Source organism: Scyliorhinus torazame, chromosome 6 (genome assembly GCF_047496885.1).
Source record: "Scyliorhinus torazame isolate Kashiwa2021f chromosome 6, sScyTor2.1, whole genome shotgun sequence".
Lineage (NCBI taxonomy): Eukaryota > Metazoa > Chordata > Chondrichthyes > Carcharhiniformes > Scyliorhinidae > Scyliorhinus > Scyliorhinus torazame.
In genome coordinates this window covers 144830710-144851635 of record NC_092712.1, presented here as the reverse complement: position 1 = coordinate 144851635, position 20926 = coordinate 144830710, and the positions used below count along the sequence as shown (strand labels likewise).

The 20926-nt window shown below is 53.1% G+C and overlaps 1 protein-coding gene across 3 annotated transcripts in view; it reads left to right on the top strand.

The window, feature by feature from the left end:
• ddc (dopa decarboxylase) overlaps window positions 1–20926 on the top strand; it is a 310860-nt gene that overhangs the window by 7677 nt on the left and 282257 nt on the right. For all 3 annotated transcript variants that reach the window (XM_072508857.1, XM_072508858.1, XM_072508856.1), the window contains one exon: window positions 1673–1792. In XM_072508857.1, coding sequence (XP_072364958.1) covers window positions 1673–1792 — 120 coding nt within the window. The remainder of the gene's footprint in view (window positions 1–1672; window positions 1793–20926) is intronic.

Here is a 20926-nt window from a genome sequence, read left to right as displayed (position 1 = left end):
TCCTGTTGGGGTAGAGGTCAGTTTCTCCACCCTGTACCCTGGTGTGGCGGGGGATCTGTTGGAGTTTTTAACACTCAAGAAGATTAAGTTTGAATTGAGGGGAAGGATGGAAGGGTTCTACAATTCATGAGTTTGTTTATTCTGCACTTTCAAGAATTGGATGACATCGAACATTGGGAGGGGTGTTTAGGGTAGGGGTGGGAGGTTGGACTGGATATGTTGTTGGTGACTATGTATGGGTGGATGGTAGATTCCTGAACCCTTCCCCTTGATGTTTGTGTTTAAAATATTGAGGGTTGTTTGGTGGTTGCTGGGAGGAAGGAATTGTTGTCCAGGGGATTGACATTGTATTTGTCACCGTTGGTTGTTTGTTGGTGGGTGTAAATTTGGATGGAAATGTGAAAAAGGAGGAGAATTAAAATATATATTTTAAAAAATATTTTTATTCTCTTTTTTCACATTTTCTCCCAAATTTACACCCAACAATAAACAACAATCAGTAACGAATGTCCATCCCCATATCAATAACAACGATCCCATCCTCCCACCAAACCCCCAAACGTTAACCCGCATGTTAACATAAACAAATGACAAAAAGGATTCAGGAGTCACCCATAGTCGTCATTAACACATACAGTCCCCCTCCTCCCAGCCCGCCCCCCCTAATGTTCGATGCAATCCAATTCTCGAAAGTGCAATGAATAACGCCCATGAATAGTAGAACTCCTCCATCCTTCCCCCTCAGTTCAAATTTGACCTTCTCCAGAGTCAAGAATTCCAGCAGGTCCCCCCGCCACGCCAGGGCACAGGGTGGAGAGATTGATCTCAACCCTAACAGGATCTGCACCCGTTTCCAACCTCGGCTGGTCCGACACCCCGAATATGGCCTCCCGAGGGCCCGGGTCCAGTTTCACATGCACCACTTTAGAGATTACCCTGAAAACCTCCTTCCAGTAATCCTCCAACTTTGGACAGGACCAAAACATATGAACGTGGTTTGTCATTTGTTTATGTTAACATGCGGGCTAATGTTTGGTGGGAGGATGGGATCGTTGTTATTGATATGGGGATTGACATTGCATTCATTAGTGATTATTGTTGGGTGTAAATTTGGGAGAAAATGTGAACAAGGAGAATAAAAATATTTTTAAAAATATGTATTTTAATTCTCCTTTTGAACAGTATTAGTAAGAACAATGTTGTGATATGACTTTTATGTTTAGCTCATGAGGTGTTATCGTGTTAGGTACACTGGTCTAACACTGGCTGCAACTGGATGCAGCTTAGATCAGAAAGATACTCCAGACCTTGAAGTTAGCTCAATCAGGTTTATTGAACTAATAGCACAGTTAGCACAGTTCTCTGTGAGTTCGACTCTCTGCTAACTTAAGTGTGGTTACTCTGTCTGACTGAACCAGACTAGCTCTTAGCCACGTGGTGGAGGTGTGAGATTGTAACAACACCCTTGACTGACTCTCTAGATGTTCATCAGTGGAAAGAGGCGGAGTGTGAGTGCCTCGTGTCTTTTATAGTCAGATCCCACCCCTGAGTGTCCTGCCTGCTTATTGGTCATGTCCTGTTCTCTGTGTCCATTAGCTGCTTGTCTGTATATCATTATATATGTGTCTGCATATCATGACAGGTGTAAGCAAATTCCTGGTTTTCCCTTCAGGCTTCGAGCCCCGCATGTACGGAGTTAGAGACTGTGATGCTTGACTGGCTGGGGAAGATGCTGAATCTGCCTGAAGATTTTCTAGTTGAGACTGGTGGAGAAGGTGGTGGAGTGATACAGGTAAAACAAAAAAAGGTTCAATAATAGATTATAAAGATTGCAAACTTTTATAATTGCACAGAAATTGCCAGGGAAATGAGGGTGAATTCATAGCACCTGTCATTATTCATGAGTATAAAATTCAGCAATTTATGACCGAGAAGCAATCCTGTCAGGAGTCGCGAAATGCAATAAATATCTGGACACTCTCGCCACTCCACATATAGCTAGTAATTACAATGAATTCACTGTCAATCTCCACAAAAGTCACAAGTATGAATGAATCACTCCATAGCCATTTAGGGCTGCAGATTCATGTTGTTAAGATAATAATGGCTTGATCTGAGCTCAATCTTGAAAGCCCAGACAAGGAACGATCAAACCTCCCAAGTTTCACTCCTGTTGGTTGAAAGTTGTTCTGGAGAATTTTAAATGTATCTCTCTCTTTTCCCGTTTATTTATTTCTCTCACTTAACCCAGCCTTTCTTTCCCTCACTTTATGTATTCTGTGGTAATACCAGGTATTGCGATACCTGAGAGGTGGATGACCATTGGCTAGACCCAGGAGTCTACCATTCGCTGATGTACATAACTCCGCCCTGAGAGGCGGAGTATAAGAACCGATGCCATCCCAGCAGCCTTCACTTTTTGTATCGAAGCTGCTGGGGAACAGTTCTCGCAGATTAAAGCCTATTAGTTATGACTCACCTTGTCTCGAGAGTAATTGATTGCGCATCAATTTAATCTGCTACAACTTCAGTTGAAAGGATGGATCTCCGTATCAAACCGGAGTGCCTTCAGCTCAGCCCCCACGCGGACAACTCTGCTGCTATCTTCAAACATTGGCTGGCGTGCTTTAAGGGCTACCTCAACACGGCCGCCGACACCCCCACGGAAAGACAAAAGATGCACCTTCTACGCTCGCGGGTCAGCCCTGGGATCTACCCTCTGATTGAGGAGGCGGAGAATTATGCTGCAGCGATCGAGCTGCTAGAAGGACATTATATCCGCCCTGTGAACCAGGTCTATGCTCGTCACCTGCTGGCAACTAGGAGGCAAAGCCCCGAAGAAACGTTGGAAGACTTCTACCGGGCGCTGCTGGTGCTGGGTCGAAACTGTGGCTGCCCGCCAGTTTCGGGGAACGAGCACACGGAACTTTTGATCAGGGATGCTTTCGTGGCTGGTATGACTTCCCCTGATATCCGCCGAAGGCTCCTAGAAATGGACACTGTGACTTACTGAGGCACGGGCCCTGGCGGGGTCCATGGACGTTGCGTATAATAACGCGCTGGCTTTTGCTCCCGGATGCGCGGCGGCCCCCTGGGCTGCGTGGCACCCCGTTGCGGCAGCCCCTCAGACCTTCCCTCTGACCCCGCAAACCTGCGCGGCGAGACGGCCCGCTACCGCCGCCGGACAACGCTGTTTCTTCTGCGGGCAGGCGAATCATCCCTGCCCACGCTGCCCGGCCCACACCGCCACCTGCAAAGGGTGCGGCAAGAAGAGCCACTATATTGGGGTCTGCCAGGCCCGCGCCGTGGCCGCGGTCTCCAGCGACTATCGGCAGCCCCCTTTTCAGGCCCCGGCCATCCAGCGCCCACCGTCACCACCCTATCCTCGGGCTGCGTGCGACCCGCAGGCGCGGCCATTTTGCCCCCCGGCCACCATGCTGGACGGGTGGGCACCATCATTTTGTCCCTCGCCGCCGCCATCTTCTTAATCCCCGGACTCCATGTGCGACCCATGGCTGATGCCATCTTGGATGGGGCCCCAGGCCCCCAGCACAGCCGACTACACGCTGCCCGACCAGAACTCTCCATTACTGCAGCTGGCCTCGGTGACTCTGGACCAGAGTCGGCCCCGGACGCTTGCGAAAGCTACAACGACGATCTCCATCAACGGCCACGTGACGTCGTGCTAGATCGACTCTGGGAGCACGGAAAGCTTTGTTCACCACGACACGGTAAGGCGCTGTTCTCTTGTCACCCATCCTGTAAACCAAAGGATCTCCCTGGCCTCCGGGTCACACGCGGTGGAGATAAAGGGGTTCTGCCTAGCGATCCTCACTGTCCAAGGCAGGGTATTCCGCAATTTCTGCCTGTACGTCCTGCCGCACCTCTGCGCAGCCACCCTCCTTGGGCTGGATTTCCAGTGCCATCTGCAAAGCCTGACTTTTAAATTTGGCGGCCCTATACCCCCCTTACTGTCTGCGGCCTCGTGACCCTTAAGGTCGACCCGCCTTCCCTGTTTGCGAACCTCACCCCGGATTGCAAACCCGTCGCCACCAGGAACAGACGGTACAGTGCCCAGGACAGGACCTTTAACAGGTCGGAGGTCCAAAAGCTGCTGATGGAAGGGGTCATCGAAGCGAGCAACAGCCCCTGGAGGGCTCAAGTAGTGGTGGTAAAGACCGGGGAGAAACATAGGATGGTCATTGACTACAGCCAGACCATCAACAGGTTTACGCAGCTGGATTCGTACCCTCTCCCCCGTATAGCCGACCTGGTGAACAGGATTGCGCAGTACAAGGTTTTCTCCACGGTGGATCTCAACTCTGCCTACCACCAGCTACCCCTCCGTAATGGTGACCGCCAGTACACTGCCTTCGAAGCAGATGGGCGGCTCTATCACTTTTTAAGGGTTCCCTTTGGTGTCACGAACGGGGTCTCGGTCTTCCAACGTGAGATGGACCGAATGGTTGACCGGTACGGCTTACGCGCAACGTTCCCATATCTTGATAACGTCACCATCTGCGGCCATGACCAGCAGGACCACGACACCAACCTCCGAAAATGTCTCCAGACTGCAAATATCCTTAATCTGACTTACAATAAGGATAAATGCGTGTTTAGCACCGACCGTCTAGCCATTCTAGGCTACGTAGTGAGAAGTGGAGTCATAGGTCCCGACCCTGAGCGCATGCGCCCCCTCATGGAGTTCCCCCTCCCTCACTGCCCCAAGGCCCTAAAGCGCTTCCTCAGCTGTTATGCACAGTGGATCCCCAATTATGCAGACCAGGCACGACCCCTGATCCAGTCCACAACCTTCCTCCTGTCGACGGAGGCCCGCCAGACCTTCTGCCGCATCAAAGCAGACATTGCAAAAGCCACGATGCGCGCCATCAACGAGTCCCTCCCCTTCCAGGTCGAGAGCGATCCGTCCGACGTAGCTCTGGCGGCCACCCTCAACCAAGCGGGCAGGCCCGTGGCTTTCTTCTCCCGTACCTTCCATGCTTCCGAAATTCGCCACTCCTCGGTCGAAAAGGAAGCCCAGGCCATAGTAGAAGCTGTGCGACACTGGAGGCATTACCTGGCCGGCAGGAGATTCACTCTCCTCACGGACCAACGGTCGGTTGCCTTCATGTTCGATAATGCACAGCGGGACAATATTAAGAACGACAAGATCTTGCGGTGGAGGATCGAACTCTCCACCGACAATTACGAGATCTTGTACCATTCCGGGAAGCTGAACGAGCCTCCTGATGCCCTATCCCGCGGCACTTGTGCCACCGCACAAGTGGACTGCCTCCGATCCCTGCACGAGGACCTCTGCCACCCGGGGGTCACTCGTTTCTTTCATTTTATCAAGACCCGCAACCTGCCCTACTCCATCGAGGAGGTCAGGACAGTCACCAGGGACTGCCAAATTTGCGCGGAGTGCAAACCGCACTTCTACCACCTAGAGAGGGCACTCCTGATAAAGGCTTCCCGTTCCTTTGAACGCCTCAGCATGGATTTCAAAGGCCCCCTCCCCTCCACCGACTGCAACACGTACTTCCTGAACGTGATTGACGAGCACTCCCGGTTCCCATTCGCCATCCCCTGCCTGGACATGACCACAACCACCGTCATCAAGGCCCTCCAGGGTATCTTTACCCTGTTCGGTTTCCCCGCATACATTCACAGTGATAGGGGGTCCTCCTTTATGAGTGACGATCTGCGTCAATTCCTGCTCCGCAAAGGCATCGCCTCGAGCAGGACGACCAGTTACAACCCCCGGGGAAACGGGCAGGTTGAGAGGGAGAACGGAACGGTCTGGAAGATCGTCCTGCTGGCCCTACGGTCTAGGAATCTCCCAGTCTCCCACTGGCAGGAAGTCCTCCCGGTGGCCCTTGACTCCATCCGGTCGCTGCTCTGTACTACCACAAATCAGACACCTCATGAACGTCTCCTTGTTTTCCCCAGGAAGTCCTCCGGGACCTCGCTCCCAACCTGGCTAGCAACACCCGGACCCATCCTGCTTCGGAGACATGTGAGAGCGCGCAAGTCGGACTCGTTGGTTGAGTGGGTCCACCTGCTGCACGCCAACCCCCAGTACGCCTATGTAGCGTTCCCTGACGGCCGCCAAGATACAGTCTCCCTTCGGGACCTGGCACCTGCCGGAGCCCCACGCACACCCGCACCAGTGCCCCCACCCCCACCCTCCCCGCAGCACCTGACCGGAGGGTCAGTACTCCCGCCGCCCCTGCCTAGGCCCGAACAAGCACCAACGCCCCCTACAGGTGCCCCCCCCGCCCACTTTACGCCCCAACAGTGCCGCCTAAGGGTGACGAAGCTGCCTGGGAGGACGACACCACGTTCCCGGAGTCGCAACCGCCGGGACCCCCATCAGGATCACCGCTGAAGCCCAGACGCTCCAGAAGGACGACCAGGCCACCCGATCGACTGATTGCTGCACCATGAACACTTTGCTATTACCCTCGACATCACGGCACCTCCATACCTGGTCCTACCATGCGAAAAGCGACATTAACGCTGGCCATCACCCCGCCGGGCTCTTTTTTAACAGGGGGGTGAATGTGGTAATACCAGGTGTTGCGGTACCTGAGAATGGTGGACCCAGGGGTCTACCATTGGCTGATGTATATCGCTCTGCCCTGAGAGGCGGAGTATAAGAACCGATGCCGTCCCAGCAGCCTTTACTTTCTGTAAATCGAAGCTGCTGGGGAACAGTTCAAGCAGATTAAAGCCTATTAGTTATGACTCACCTTGTCTCGAGAGTAATTGATTGCACATCATATCCTTCCCTCACTTTATTTGTCTTTCTGCGTCTAATTTGACTCTAATTACCCTACTTCCTTCCATGTAGTTGTGTCCCTTCCTTTTGTGCCATTGATGAAGGAGATAGACTGTTGAACACAATGTTGACAAGGTGTAGGAACCAGAAAGTAAAGGCTTACCAATGGACTCCAAATCCTCAACTACAGCCAGAAAATGTCCCATTTTTTCGTCTCTTCAGGGCATGATTTATATTGATGCTTTAATTCGGAAAACATACATTCGAATGACCTGTTTCAGTCAAAAACAAGCAGTTTAGAACAGTTTGATTGATTGCAGTTTGTAATTGTTCATCACATGATATCACTGGGGATTAAGTTGGACTTGGATGATAATGCTGTGGAAGCGTGGCCTCCTTAAATAGGCGAGCCTCGCGGTCCACATGACTGGTTCGGGTACAATCATTCATGAGAGCGCAAATCCCGACCATTAGAGAGGAAGTGGGAACCCCTTGAAACAGGGACCGGGGCAGTGTGGATCCTAGAGCCAGAGAATGAAGATCTAACCATCATTGCTGTGTGCCTGTATATAGTTGCCATTGCCTCTTGTTAATAAAGCTCCCGGTTGTAACTGGAAGTCTCCAGCGTATTCTCTCGAGCAACCATAAATTCAAAACATACAAAACACGCAATTGTCTTTTCTGTTGAAGTTACTCATACTTCTTCCTCACCACTGGCACACTATGGCTATGCCAGTTGACCAGTGCAGCAACTAGTTAACCGCACCTCTGAGACACAAAACCTCGACCACCTCAAAGAACAAAAGCCACATGAGAACACCGCTACCTGCTAGTTCCCCTCCAAGTCTCGCACTATCCTGACATAAAAATAAATGCCCAATTGTCCATGCTGCTTGGACAAAATCCTGAAACTCCCCAATAACACTGTGGATCACTACTCGGACTGCAGCAGCACAATAAAGTGGCTCACAACCACCTTCTCAAGGGAAATGAGGGATGGACAATAAATGCTGGCCTTGCAAGAAACTTCCATTTCCTCCGACTGTGTACTTTTAAAAAAAAAGGACAAACCTGCATTCCTGCGGAGCTAAATGCGCTGGTGCTGCAGCCAGAGCCCTGCTGCTGTAACAGAAAGGACAGAAACCACAATTTAAAGAGCAGAAGGACCAAACACATGATCCACCTTAGTGCTGGGGTCTTATCTTGGGATGGGAGGTCCACCAATCAACAAAAAGTTTGCCACTGCTCCCTGGGGTTTCCCATCGTCCTTTCCGAGCCGTCACTGGGATTGGCCATATCAGTAATGACAAGAGTAGCCTTGCTTGTCACCATTTTCATGCAGTAGTTGCTGAAGGGGTAGCTGGCCTTCTCTGCTGGAATGATAGAGGAGAAAACAATGGATCAGGATAATGATGTAGCAGTTCGGCTCATCCTTATTTTCCTGTTTGTTTCTGCAACCAAGCTGCTTGATTTCAGGTAGGATTGGAAAATACAGGCCCTTGCTTGAGCTGAATCGTTATTGACTGGTGAAATGTAAATCGCCATAGCCACAAGGGCCATAGGCTGCTCTCCGCTTTTGAAGGGGAGAGCTGACTGGTGGTGATTTAACCTGAGGGTCACCGCACCTCAGGCAAGGGGCAAGGTTGAGAAGGCAGATAACCTCAGTCGGGACAGGAATTGAACCTGTGCTGTTAATGTCACTCCGCATCACAACCCAGCCGTCTAGCCAACTAAGCTAATTTCCTTGTGAGTCATACATGGTTAAAGCAAACTAAAACTGGTGATAATAATACTGATTTGGACCAAAGACATATTTTTTTTTCAGGTAGCGAAAGCAATAACTGTTCAAAAGCAGTGATCTTTGATAAAAATAGCTCAAATATTACAGCCTGTGTGCCATCAGTCCCATTATTTGATGTTTAACCTTTGCAAATGTCATTCCCTTTGTTCGAAGCGTCTGATTGCTTGCATTTCAGCATGTGCAAAATTGTTAAATGTTTATGATGGTAAAAACCTTCCCAATTTAATTGGAATCTGTGAATCTGCTGCTGACATTAATTTCCTGCATCTTGCAATCATTGCAGACAGGCAGCATAAATCCATTTTTGTTCTGAGATGTAATTTTGATATCGGCAAAGCATGGGTTTGAATGTTATTCGGTCAGTTGTTGTATCTGTCACCTGGTAGCGACCTAATTGCAAATATATTTCAGCTGGCACTTGAAACTGCAGATGAAAGGAAATTATAGCTATAGATTTTTGATGAGTGGAAGAGTATGCGTCAGCATTGACCAGATTTTCTTTTCCTCTTCTGCATGACTCACCATAGCAACGGTTGTCTGTATTGTGTCAACCGTGAAGTAAAATGTATCTTAGCAACTTATTCTGAGATTTCCTCTCTACTAGCGCTGATACAAACAGCTACAAAGTGCTTGTGTGATATACAGGGATTAAAGATCAGCTTGTTAGCAATCCAGCAATTATAGGGCAGAAATTGCAAGGCTCCAATGCCAGTAAGGACCTTGCTACAAACAAGTGTGGGGCAGAAATTATGTTTGTCCTGTGTTATAAAGAATCGCTCATAAGGGGGTCCATCACCCCTGTGACGTATTTTGCGATGGCAGAGATGGCGAGTCATTGGATGACAATGGGATCTACCGGTCCCGCCGCTGTCAACGGGTTTTCCTGTTGTGCCCACTCTTCGCCGCTGAGTAACCGGCGGCAGGAATGGACAGAAAATTTCAGCCATGTTGTGGGTTCAATAATTAATTCTGGGCACAAGTGAACAGATGTACATGAACAGAAAGCTTGAGGGCATCAGAGCTCTGTGTGTTCTTCTCCAGGCCAATGTAAAAGAGGCTTGTTCACATAACATAGTTTCTTAAAAGTGATAGCATGCTGCTATTCCTTAATGCCATATTACAACAGTGCTACACTAGGAGCCAATCCTGGGTGGCACATTAGCACAGTGGTTAGCACTGTTCTTCACAGCACCAGGATCCCAGGTTTGATTCCCAGCTTGAGTCACTGTCTGTGCGGAGTCTACACGTTCTCCCCGTGTCTGCGTGGGTTTCCTCCCACTGCTCCGGTTTCCTCCCACAAGTCCCAAAAGACGTGCTTGTTAGGTGAATTGGACATTCTGAATTCTCCTTTTGTGTACCCGAACAGGCACCAGAATGTGGCGACTCGGGGCTTTTCACAGTAAATTCATTGCAGTGTTAATGTAAGCCTACTTGTGACAATAAAGATTATTATTAAATGTCTAACCTTGTGTACAACAAACTATTAGAATTGTAGATGAGCCAACCAAATTGAGGATGTTACCGTGCCCAAAAGCGCTAACATTCGACCTTCTGGTTGCATGTATAACAGCCCCTGATTTAATTGACTCTGAAATATGGGTTTGAAATTTATGCAATGGTAGTGGCCTCGTCCTCCCTCCATCTCACAGCTTAAAAGGGGGGGGGGGTTGGGGAGGGTGCATGCTGGGGAGGAGGGGGGGGGGGGGTTGGGGAGGGTGCGTGCCAGGGAGGAAAAGGGGGGGTTTTGGGGACGGTGCGTGCCGGGGGGGGGGGGGGGGGGGGGGGGTCCGTCTGGCCATGTGCCAGCTGCCAACAGTTGCGACCATGCAGCCAATGGCACCTGGCTGCAGGGGGGCGGGGGGATATGGGCAATGGTGACATGTCGTCTATCCCCCCCACCCCCAGCAAGCCATGTGTTTGGTGATCCCCCAGCGATGTTGGCCGCCATGGTTGCCCTGGGGGAGCTGGAGCAGGAGCGTGCCAGGGAAGCGGCGGAGGCTGCCGCAGAGGAGCGTGCCGCAGGGAGGCAGGTGGCAGCCTCCCAGGTGGAGGACCGCCCGCATGACAGGAGGAGCAGGTGGTGGTGGTGCCACGGCGACGGAGATGCCCGATGAGGCCCCGTGTGTCCTAGCCCCGCTCGTCGTACTCGGACCTCACGGACCGGGCATGCAGGAGGAGACTGCAGATGAGTCGGGAAACCGTGGCACACATCTGCCACCTGATGGCACACCTGGCACCGCGTGTCACTGGGGGAGGACACACTCTCCCCGTGGCCGTCAAGGTTATGGTGGCCTTGAGCTTCTATGCCATGGGGTCATTCCAGGCGCCAAGTGGAGACCTGTCCGGCATCTTGCAGACATCGGTGCACCGGTGCATCCATGCTGTGACAGACGCCCTATATGCCATTGCGGACCGGTACATCCAGTTCCCTGTGCACCGGGGCCAGCCAGGTTGCCCGGGCAACGGGCTTCGCTGCGGTGTCCAGGATGCCTATGGTCCAGGGGGCGATCGATGGGATGCGGCCACCTGCGGATAACAGTGCCATGTTCACGAATAGGAAGGGGATCTATTCCATGAACATAGCCCAGCAGATGGGCGATGTGCTGCAGGCAGAGGAGGGGGGAGTGGAGGAGCAGCAAGATGAGGCGCAGTCCTCCCCAGATGAGGAGGATGGGGGCAATGGTCAGGACAGACGGGCTGGACATGGACGGGAGGCTGCCCACCGTTAGCGGCTAGACCAGCGGGCACAGGACAGGCTGATAGCCGCCCGGTTCACGGACTAGGGGGGAATCGCCGAGTATGGGCATAGACTGCACACTACGGCACCAGCCTACCACCCTCACCCCACCCATCCATCACCAAGCACCTTCACCCCACCACCCAACACCAACCACCCTCCCCCTGCCCACCCAACACCAACCACCCGCACCCCACCCGCATATACACCACCCCTCCATTGCACTTCCACCTGCGACACAACGGGCCGGGCTCACACGGTCACCGGTGGAGGCGTGTCTATTGCAGGCCATGGAGGATGATGACAACCCGCCCTGTGATGAGCTCTGGGCTCTAGATCATTGGGCAATGTCTGACCCATGGCCACAGTACCACCCTCCACCCGGACCGTCCCTGCATGCGGCCGTGACACTGCAGCACATGGTTCCGTCGTCTGCCCGGGGGGATGGCGAGGGTGACTCGAGGGGAGGGCACACTCACCTGAGGCCGACACTCTGTCACCCCTCACACACCCACTGGCGCTCACCTCACACCCACCCCCCGCACGACTCGGACAGAGCACAAAGGCAGCTTCTGTAGGTGTGAAAGTGATTTTAATAACAAATTGTTCATACATGTGCCCTAGCCCCAGAACTAATCTGTGCCCTGCACCCGTGCCAACTTACTCAGTGTCTAATTGTTTGGCCTTACGGGCCCTATGACTACGTCTAGGTGGTTCCCCAGATGGTGCAGCAGAACTGGAGGTGGACTCCTGTGATTCCTGCCCTGTGACTAAGGACCCCTTTGGCGGCCGTTTCCTGGGGCGGCCCCGCCTAGATGGGCCAGGCTGTGGCTCGGGCGACTGGGATGGGGAGCTTCCAGCCTGTCCTACCGTTGCCCACCAGATGCACATGGGACTGAAGAGGGTGTGTGTCTGAGGTGTTGCGTTGTTCCGGGACCTCCCCTACAGGGGGACCCGGAACGGGCCCCAGCACCTCCTCCTTCGGGGTGCCCGATGGCCCAGGGATGCGAACAGACCGAGCACCCTACCCCCCCCCCCGGACACCTGGCGCTGCCTGTCCTGGATGCCCACCCTGGTATCAACAAGGGTCTGGAAGTTTGCAGCCATGGAGCTCAGGGAGTTGGCCATCCCTGTCTGTGTCTGGGCGACGCCGGCCAACACCTGGGCAATGACACCGATGCCCTCAGCAATGGCCTGCAGAGACTGGGCCATTGCCTGCTGAGACTGGGCCATTGCCTGCTGAGACTGGGCCACGGCGTTGAGAGCCTCTGCGATCTGCTGCTGGCTCTGGCTCATGGCTGCCTGTGAGAGGGCAGCCATGTCCTGGGCCACAAGCCCCACACCCTGCATACTGCGACCCATGTCTGACACCGTCGCACCCATTGCCTCCACCGCGGACGCCACCTTGAGCTGTCAGCCTGGGTGGCACGCATGACCGGCACCACTACCTGCTCCTGCACGCGGGTGGACTCCTCCACCTTTGTCTGCAGCTGCCGCAAGCCGGTCGTCACCCCCTTCAGTTGTCCCTTGGTCCGTGCCTGCATCGGGTCTATGGGTGGATGTGGTAACTCCAGGAACCTGGGACCCGTCTGGGCAGCAGCTGGTTGCCTGTGCTGGGCTGCCCTCCGACCGCCCGGCCCCTCAGCTGCTCCTGCCTCCATCTGCTGTACCGGGACGGCTGTGTTGTGCGCACTGTCGTGTTGGGTGCTCTGCTATACAGGCGAACCAACACGGTTGCGGATGGTACAACTCCGTTTTATTACTAACAATATTTACAATGGTAAACTGGTTACTGTGGTTCGTTCATTACCCTTGAATCTGTGGACCTATCCCTAACACTATCTTGTCGAGGCACTCAGCACATGGTGGATGTCTGAGTGGCTTGCTATGAACTCTGTGCCCTGAGCTGTCTCCTGCTGGAATGAGCGGGAAGTGTCGTGTTCCCCGTTTTATAGTGTGTATGCTCTTGCCTGTGATTGGCTGTGGTGTTGTGTGTGTATTGATTGGTCCATTGATCTGTCCATCAGTATGTATGTATGTTTGCACCATGATGTTTACCTGAATATCATGACACGCACCAGTTAGTGTCCCAGATGCCACATTGCTAAAGTGCCCAATCGAGGTGAGTGTCTCTGCGATGGTGGAGGGTGTAGGAGATAGCAGTGGCGTAATGTCATGCTCCTCATCTGACCCGAAGTCCGGGGTCCCCTGGAGTGGTGATTCCTGTCCATCCGTCCTCTGTGTGCGTCGGTGTCGTGTGCGTCGGTGTCGTGTGCGTCGGTGTCCTGTGCGTTGGTGTCCTGTGCGTCGGTGTCCTTGGTCGGCTGCGACAGGGGCCTGTTGCTGTGGCTGCCCACCTCATCGCTGGGTGTGGCCCACCTTCGTTGCCGCACTTGCACTAGATGTGGGCGGTGCCCGCCTGGTGCTCCGGGCCTGTCCCTGGCTCGTGGTTGTCCTGGAACGTCTAGGGGGCGGCGTCCGCCTGATGGGCCGGGTCTGTCCCCCCCTTCTCCCATATCCCCACTTCCCCCATATTCCCCTTTCCCCCATATTCCCCTCATCCACAATATCCCCCCCCATATGGGGGGGGGTATGGGGGAAGGGGGGATATGGGGGAAGGGGGGATAGGGGGGTATGAGGGGAGGGGGGTATGAGGGGAGGGGGGTATGGGGGAAGTGGGGATATGGGGGAAGGGGATATTGGGGTGGGGGAATATGGGGGGGTAAGGGGGGAATATGGGGGGTAAGGGGGGAATATGGGGGGTAAGGGAGGAATGTGGGGGGTAAGGGGGGAATGTGGGGGGTAAGGGGGGAATATGGGGGGTAAGGGGGATATGGAAAGGGGAGGGGGGAATATGGAAAGGGGTAAGGGGGGATATGGAAAGGGGTAAGGGGGGAATAAGGGGGGATATGGAAAGGGGTAAGGGGGGATATGGAAAGGGGAAAGGGGGAAAGGGGGAAAGGGGGGCAGGCAGTGGGGAGTCTCATTTGGCGTTGCGAGGCGGGCGGCCATTTTGCCAGGTCTCCAGGGGGGGGCCTCTTTTGGCGTCACTGATGGCGCGCGCGTTCGTGACGAGTGACGCCGTCGCGAATGGCGTCACGCCGCTACTAGCCCATTCCGGGTCGGAGAATTCGCGACGTTTCGGTGGCCCCAACGCCGGAGTGATTCGCACTGTTTTTGGTGCCAGGTTCGGGCCATCGTGCCGATTCACGGAGAATCCCGCCCGTAAAGTCTACTGCATTTTGTATCGAAGTCCACATATATTTTTAGGTTCATTACATTTTCAGTCTTCAGTAATGGCTCGAATTCTAGTGGAGACAAGTGGGTGGCAGGCAGAGTGTCACAGCCTTGGCACCCAATTCTATGCCACTCCCCTTACAACCGTCCCACACGCTGCCCCTCTACTCTGATTGGATGAGACTCAAAGAGTGGGAAACAGTTGTTGGCAGCAGGTCCCGTGCGCGAGACCATGAGGTGAGGTAGAGGCACAGCAGCTGGCCACTTCGAGGCGATCTGCTGAGGTTTCCGCCGGCATAAATGTTGTGAATTATCTGGAAGAATTGATCCTGTGTTATCAGCTCAATTTTAAAGGAATGTTCTTACCATAGGAAATGCTGAGACATGTTGTTGCAACAATCAAACTGCTAACTTGCTTGTGACTTCCTTTAAGAGGACAAGATGAGTCATCAGCGCCGAGTCGAAGAGGTATCTCAAGTGAATTTGACGAGCTTCTCCAAAGAGCATTTGAAAGCCTATCAATATTGTGGCTCAGGGAAAACTAACTTAACACATCAAACCTACGGTGACTTCATCACTGTAGTGGCTGAGCAGCTCAGATGTCAATTCACTAATGAAGTCAAAGATGCCAAACACTATTCCATAATATTGATTCAACACCAGGGGTGCGATTCTCCGACCCCCCGCCGGGTCGGAGAATCGCCGGGGGCTGGCGTGAATTCTGCCCCCGCCGGTTGCCGAATTCGCCGGCACCGGATATTCGGCGGGGGGCGGGAATCGCGCCACTCCGGTTGGCGGGCCTGCCACCGTGATTCTCCGGCCCGGATGGGCCAAAGTCCCGCTGCTAGAATGCCTGTCCCGCCGGCGTGGATTAAACCACCTCTCTTACCGGCGGGACAAGGCGGCGCGGGCGGGCTCCGGGGTCCTGGGGTGGGCGCGTGGCGATTTGGCCCCGGGGGGTGCCCCCACGGTGGCCTGGCCCGCGATCGGGGCCCACCGATCTGCGGGCGGGCCTGTGCCGTGGGGGCACTCTTTTCCTTCCGCCTTCGCCACGATCTCCACCATGGCGGAGGCGGAAGAGACTCCCTCCACAGCGCATGCGCGGGGATGCCGTGAGCGTCTGCTAACGCTCCCGCACATGCGCCGTCCGGAGATGTCATTTCCACGCCAGCTGGCGGGGCACCAATGGCCTTTTCCGTCAGCTGGCGGGGAGGAAATTAGTCTGGCGCGAGCCTAGCCCCTTAAGGTTGGGGCTCGGCCCCCCAAGATGCAGAAGATTCCGCACCTTTGGGGCGGCGCGATGCCCGACTGATTTGCGCCGTTTTGGGCGCCGGTCGGCGGACATCGCGCCGATACCGGAGAATTTCGCCCCAGATGTGAGTCATGGACCAATTAACATTAATTTTAAGATATGTGACCAGCGATTATTTGTTTTGTCCATCAGTGTGCCTGGTTGCAACTGTTTTGGAGATCATTGCAAATTTAGGTTTGGACATCAAAAATTGTCGTGCACAGAGCTTCGATAGCAGGAAAGTAGGTCTACTTCAAATAATTAGTGCAGTCAGCAAATCACTGCAATATATTAATACAAACTTATTGAATGCTGCACTAAATCCCTGGCTTTTAAAGCAGACCAAGGCAGGCCAGCATCACGGTTCAATTCCCGTAACAGCTACATGGGGGGTGCAATTACGCTAGTTTGGGATCTAGCGGGGGGGGGGGGGTTAACTGGGTTGTTGCTGCTGGGGAGAAGGGGGAGTTGGTATGGGGAGGGGGTGGCCGGGGCGAGGGGGGCGCCGCTTGGGGGAGATACGGCTACATGGGAACCGGGTGAGGAGCTGGATTGAAAAAAGAGATGGCTAGTCGTCAAGGGGGGGGGGGTAAAGTGATCAACCGGGTTGGGGGGCTCGTGGAATGTGAGAGGGCTGAACGGGCCGATTAAGAGGGCACGGGTACTCGCACACCTAAAGAAACTTAAGGCAGATGTGGTTATGCTTCAGGAGACGCATCTAAAGCTGATAGACCAGGTCAGACTACGCAAAGGATGGGTGGGGCAGGTGTTTCATTCGGGGCCAGACGCAAAAAACCGGGGGGTGGCCATACTAGTGGGGAAGCGGGTAATGTTTGAGGCAAAGACTATAGTGGCGGATAGTGGGGGCAGATACGTGATGGTGAGTGGCAAATTGCAAGGGGAGGCGGTGGTATTAGTGAACGTGTATGCCCCGAACTGGGATGATGCCAACTTTATGAGGCATATGTTAGGACAAATCCCGGACCTAGAAGTGGGGAAGTTGGTAATGGGTGGAGATTTTAATATGGTGCTGGACCCGGGGCTGGACAGATCGAGGTCCAGGACCGGAAGGAGGCCGGCTGCAGCTAGGGTGCTTAAGGACTTTATGAAGCAGATGGGAGGAGTAGACCCCTGGAGATTTAGTAGAGCTAGGAGTAAGGAGTGTTCGTTTTTCTCCTATGTCCACAAAGTTTATTCATGAATAGATTTTTTTGTTTTGGGAAGGGCACTGATCCCAAAGGTGACTGGGACTGAGTACACGGCTATAGCCATTTCGGATCATGCTCCACATTGGGTGGACCTGGAGATAGGGGAAGAAAAACAACAGCGTCCACCCTGGAGAATGGACATGGGATTATTGGCAGATGAGGGGGTGTGTTTAAGGGTGAGGGGGTGTATTGAAAGGTACTTGGAACTCAATGATAATGGGGAGGTACAGGTGGGAGTGGTCTGGGGGGCGCTGAAGGCAGTGGTTAGAGGGGAGCTGATATCTATTAGGGCACATAAAGGAAAGAATGAAGGGTAGGGAAAGGGAGCGGCTGTTGAAAGAACTTCTGAGGGTGGACAGACAATATGCGGAGGCACCGGAGGAGGGACTGTACAGGGAAAGGCAAAGGCTACATGTAGAATTTGACTTGTTGACTACGGGTAATGCAGAGGCACAATGGAGGAAGGCACAGGGTGTACAGTACGAATACGGGGAGAAGGCGAGCAGGTTGCTGGCCCACCAACTGAGGAAAAGGGGAGCAGCGAGGGAGATAGGGGGGGGGTGAGAGATGAGGAGGGAGAGATGGAGCAGGGAGCGGAGAGAGTGAATGGAGTGTTCAAGGCATTTTACGAAAGATTATATGAAGCTCAGCCCCCGGATGGGAAGGAGAGAATGATGCGCTTTCTGGATCAGCTGGAATTTGCTAAGGTGGAGGAGCAGGAGAGGGTGGGACTGGGAGCACAGATTGAGACGGAGGAAGTAGTGAAAGGGATTGGGAGCATGCAGGCGGGGAAGGCCCCGGGACCAGACGGATTCCCAGTTGAATTCTCTAGGAAATATATGGACTTGCTGGCCCCGCTACTGATGAGAACCTTTAATGAGGCGAGGGAAAGGGGGCAGCTGCCCCCGACTATGTTAGAGGCAACGATATCGCTCCTCCTAAAGAAGGAAAAAGACCCGCTGCAATGCGGGTCCTACAGGCCCATTTCCCTCCTGAATGTGGACGCTAAGATTCTGGCTAAGGTAATGGCAATGAGGATAGAGGATTGTGTCCCGAGGGTGGTTCATGAGGACCAAACTGGGTTTGTGAAGGGGAGACAGCTGAACACAAATATACGGAGGCTGCTAGGGGTAATGATGATGCCCCCACCAGAGGGGGAAGCGGAGATAGTGGTGGCGATGGATGCCGAGAAAGCATTTGATAGAGTGGAGTGGGATTATTTGTGGGAGGTGCTGAGGAGATTTGGCTTTGGGGATGGGTATATCAGGTGGGTACAGTTGCTGTATAGGGCCCCGATGGCGAGCGTGGTCACGAATGGACGGGGGTCTGACTATTTTCGGCTCCATAGAGGGACGAGGCAGGGATGTCCTCTGTCCCCGTTATTGTTTGCACTGGCGATTGAACCCCTGGCCATAGCATTGCGGGGTTCCAGGAAGTGGAGGGGAGTACTCAGGGGGGGAGAAGAACACCGGGTATCTCTGTATGCGGATGATTTGTTGCTATATGTGGCGGACCCGGCGGAGGGGATGCCAGAGATAATGCGGATACTTTGGGAGTTTGGGAATTTTTCAGGGTATAAACTGAACATGGGGAAAAGTGAGTTGTTTGTGGTGCATCCAGGGGAGCAGAGCAGAGAGATAGAGGATTTAACGTTGAGGAAGGTAATAAGGGACTTCCGGTACTTGGGGATCCAGATAGCTAAGAATTGGGGTACATTACACAGGCTTAATTTAACGCGGTTGGTGGAACAGATGGAGGAGGACTTTAAGAGATGGGACATGGTGTCCCTGTCATTGGCAGGTAGGGTGCAGGCGGTTAAAATGGTGGTCCTCCCGCGATTCCTTTTTGTGTTTCAGTGCCTCCCGGTGGTGATCACGAAGGCTTTTTTCAAAAGAATCGAGAAGAGTATTATGAGTTTTGTGTGGGCTGGGAAGACCCCGAGAGTGAGGAGGGGATTCTTGCAGCGTAGTAGGGACAGGGGGAGGTTGGCACTACCGAGCCTACTGGGCCGCCAATGTTTCAATGGTGTGTAAGTGGATGGGAGAAGGGGAGGGAGCGGCGTGGAAGAGATTGGAGAGGGCGTCCTGCAGGAGGACTAGCCTACAGGCAATGGTGACGGCACCGTTGCCGTTCTCACCAAAGAAATACACCACAAGCCCGGTGGTGGTGGCTACATTGAAAATTTGGGGGCAGTGGAGACGGCATAGGGGAAGGACGGGAGCTTCGGTGCGGTCCCCGATAAGAAACAATCATAGGTTCGTTCCGGGGAGAATGGATGGGGGATTTGGAGCATGGCAAAGAACTGGGGTAGTACAATTAAGAGATCTGTTTGTAGATGGGACGTTTGCGAGTCTGGGAGCGCTGACGGAAAAATATGGGTTGCCCCAAGGGAATGCATTTCGGTACATGCAATTGAGGGCTTTTGCGAGGCAACAGGTGAGGGAATTCCCACAGCTCCCGACGCAGGAGATGCAGGATAGAGTGATCTCAGAGACATGGGTGGGGGATGGTAAGGTGTCGGACATATACAGGGAAATGAGGGACGAGGGGGAGATCATGGTAGATGAGCTAAAAGGGAAATGGGAAGAAGAACTGGGGGAGGAGATTGAGGAGGGGTTGTGGGCTGATGCCCTACGTAGGGTAAACTCTTCGTCCTCGTGTGCCAGGCTAAGCCTGATACAATTTAAGGTGTTACACAGGGCGCATATGACTGGAGCACGGCTTAGTAAATTTTTGGGGGTAGAGGATAGGTGTGCGAGATACTCGAGAGGCCCAGCGAATCACACCCACATGTTCTGGTCATGCCCGGCACTACAGGGGTTCTGGGTGGGGGTGGCAAAGGTGCTTTTGAAGGTGGTGGGGGTCCGGGTCGAACCAAGCTGGGGGTTGGCTATATTTGGGGTTGCAGAAGAGCCGGGAGTGCAGGAGGCGAGAGAGGCTGACATGTTGGCCTTTGCGTCCCTAGTAGCCCAGCGCAGGATATTGCTTATGTGGAAGGAAGCCAAACCCCCGGGTGTGGAGACCTGGATAAACGACATGGCAGGGTTTATAAAGTTAGAACGGATTAAGTTTGTGTTAAGGGGTTCGGCTCAGGGGTTCACCAGGCGGTGGCAACGGAAAAGAAGTAGACAATGGCAGCAACCCAGGGGGGAGGGGGGAGGGAGGGGAGGGGGGGGGGGGGAGGAATCGGACGGACTCTCAGGGATGTTATTGTATATGTATAGGTATTTGTTATAGGTAATTGTATATTGGATTGTTGGATTGTATTTTTGGAGAGTATTTATTTTGGACAAGGCAGTTGCCATTCAGTTTTGTTTTTGTTTATATATTATTTATTTATTTGTTTAAAACTGGCCACTGTTATTTATATTGCTTTATTGTTGTGTAAAAGAAACACCACGTACTGTTATGTTTGGCCAAAAATCTTGAATAAAAAAATTGCGGTGATCGGGAAAAGAAGGATCTCTCGGATTGATTTGATTTTGTCGCATGTACCGAGATACAAAAATGTTTTTTTTTGTTGCGATGTTCTTGGGTGGGGGGGGGGGGGAAGAGAGGAGAGGAGGAAAGAAAAGATGTTTTGAGTTTTTGCATGCATAAACTTTTTCTTACCCTGTTTGATTTTTCTTCTATTGTTTTCGGCTCTGTTTGAAGGTGATGGGACTGATAAGGTGTTGTAAAGGGAGGAGGGGTGGGGCTCTGCGCCCGGACCTTGGGGATTGTTTGTTTGCTTTCTGTGTTTGTTGCTACTGTTTTGAGAACTTATGTTAAGAGTGGTGGGGAGAGGATCCAGCAGGTGGTAGGATGCTCGGCGCCAGGGGCGGGAGCTGCTAGGCTAGCTGGGAGAGCTGGTTCACGGGAGCAAAGT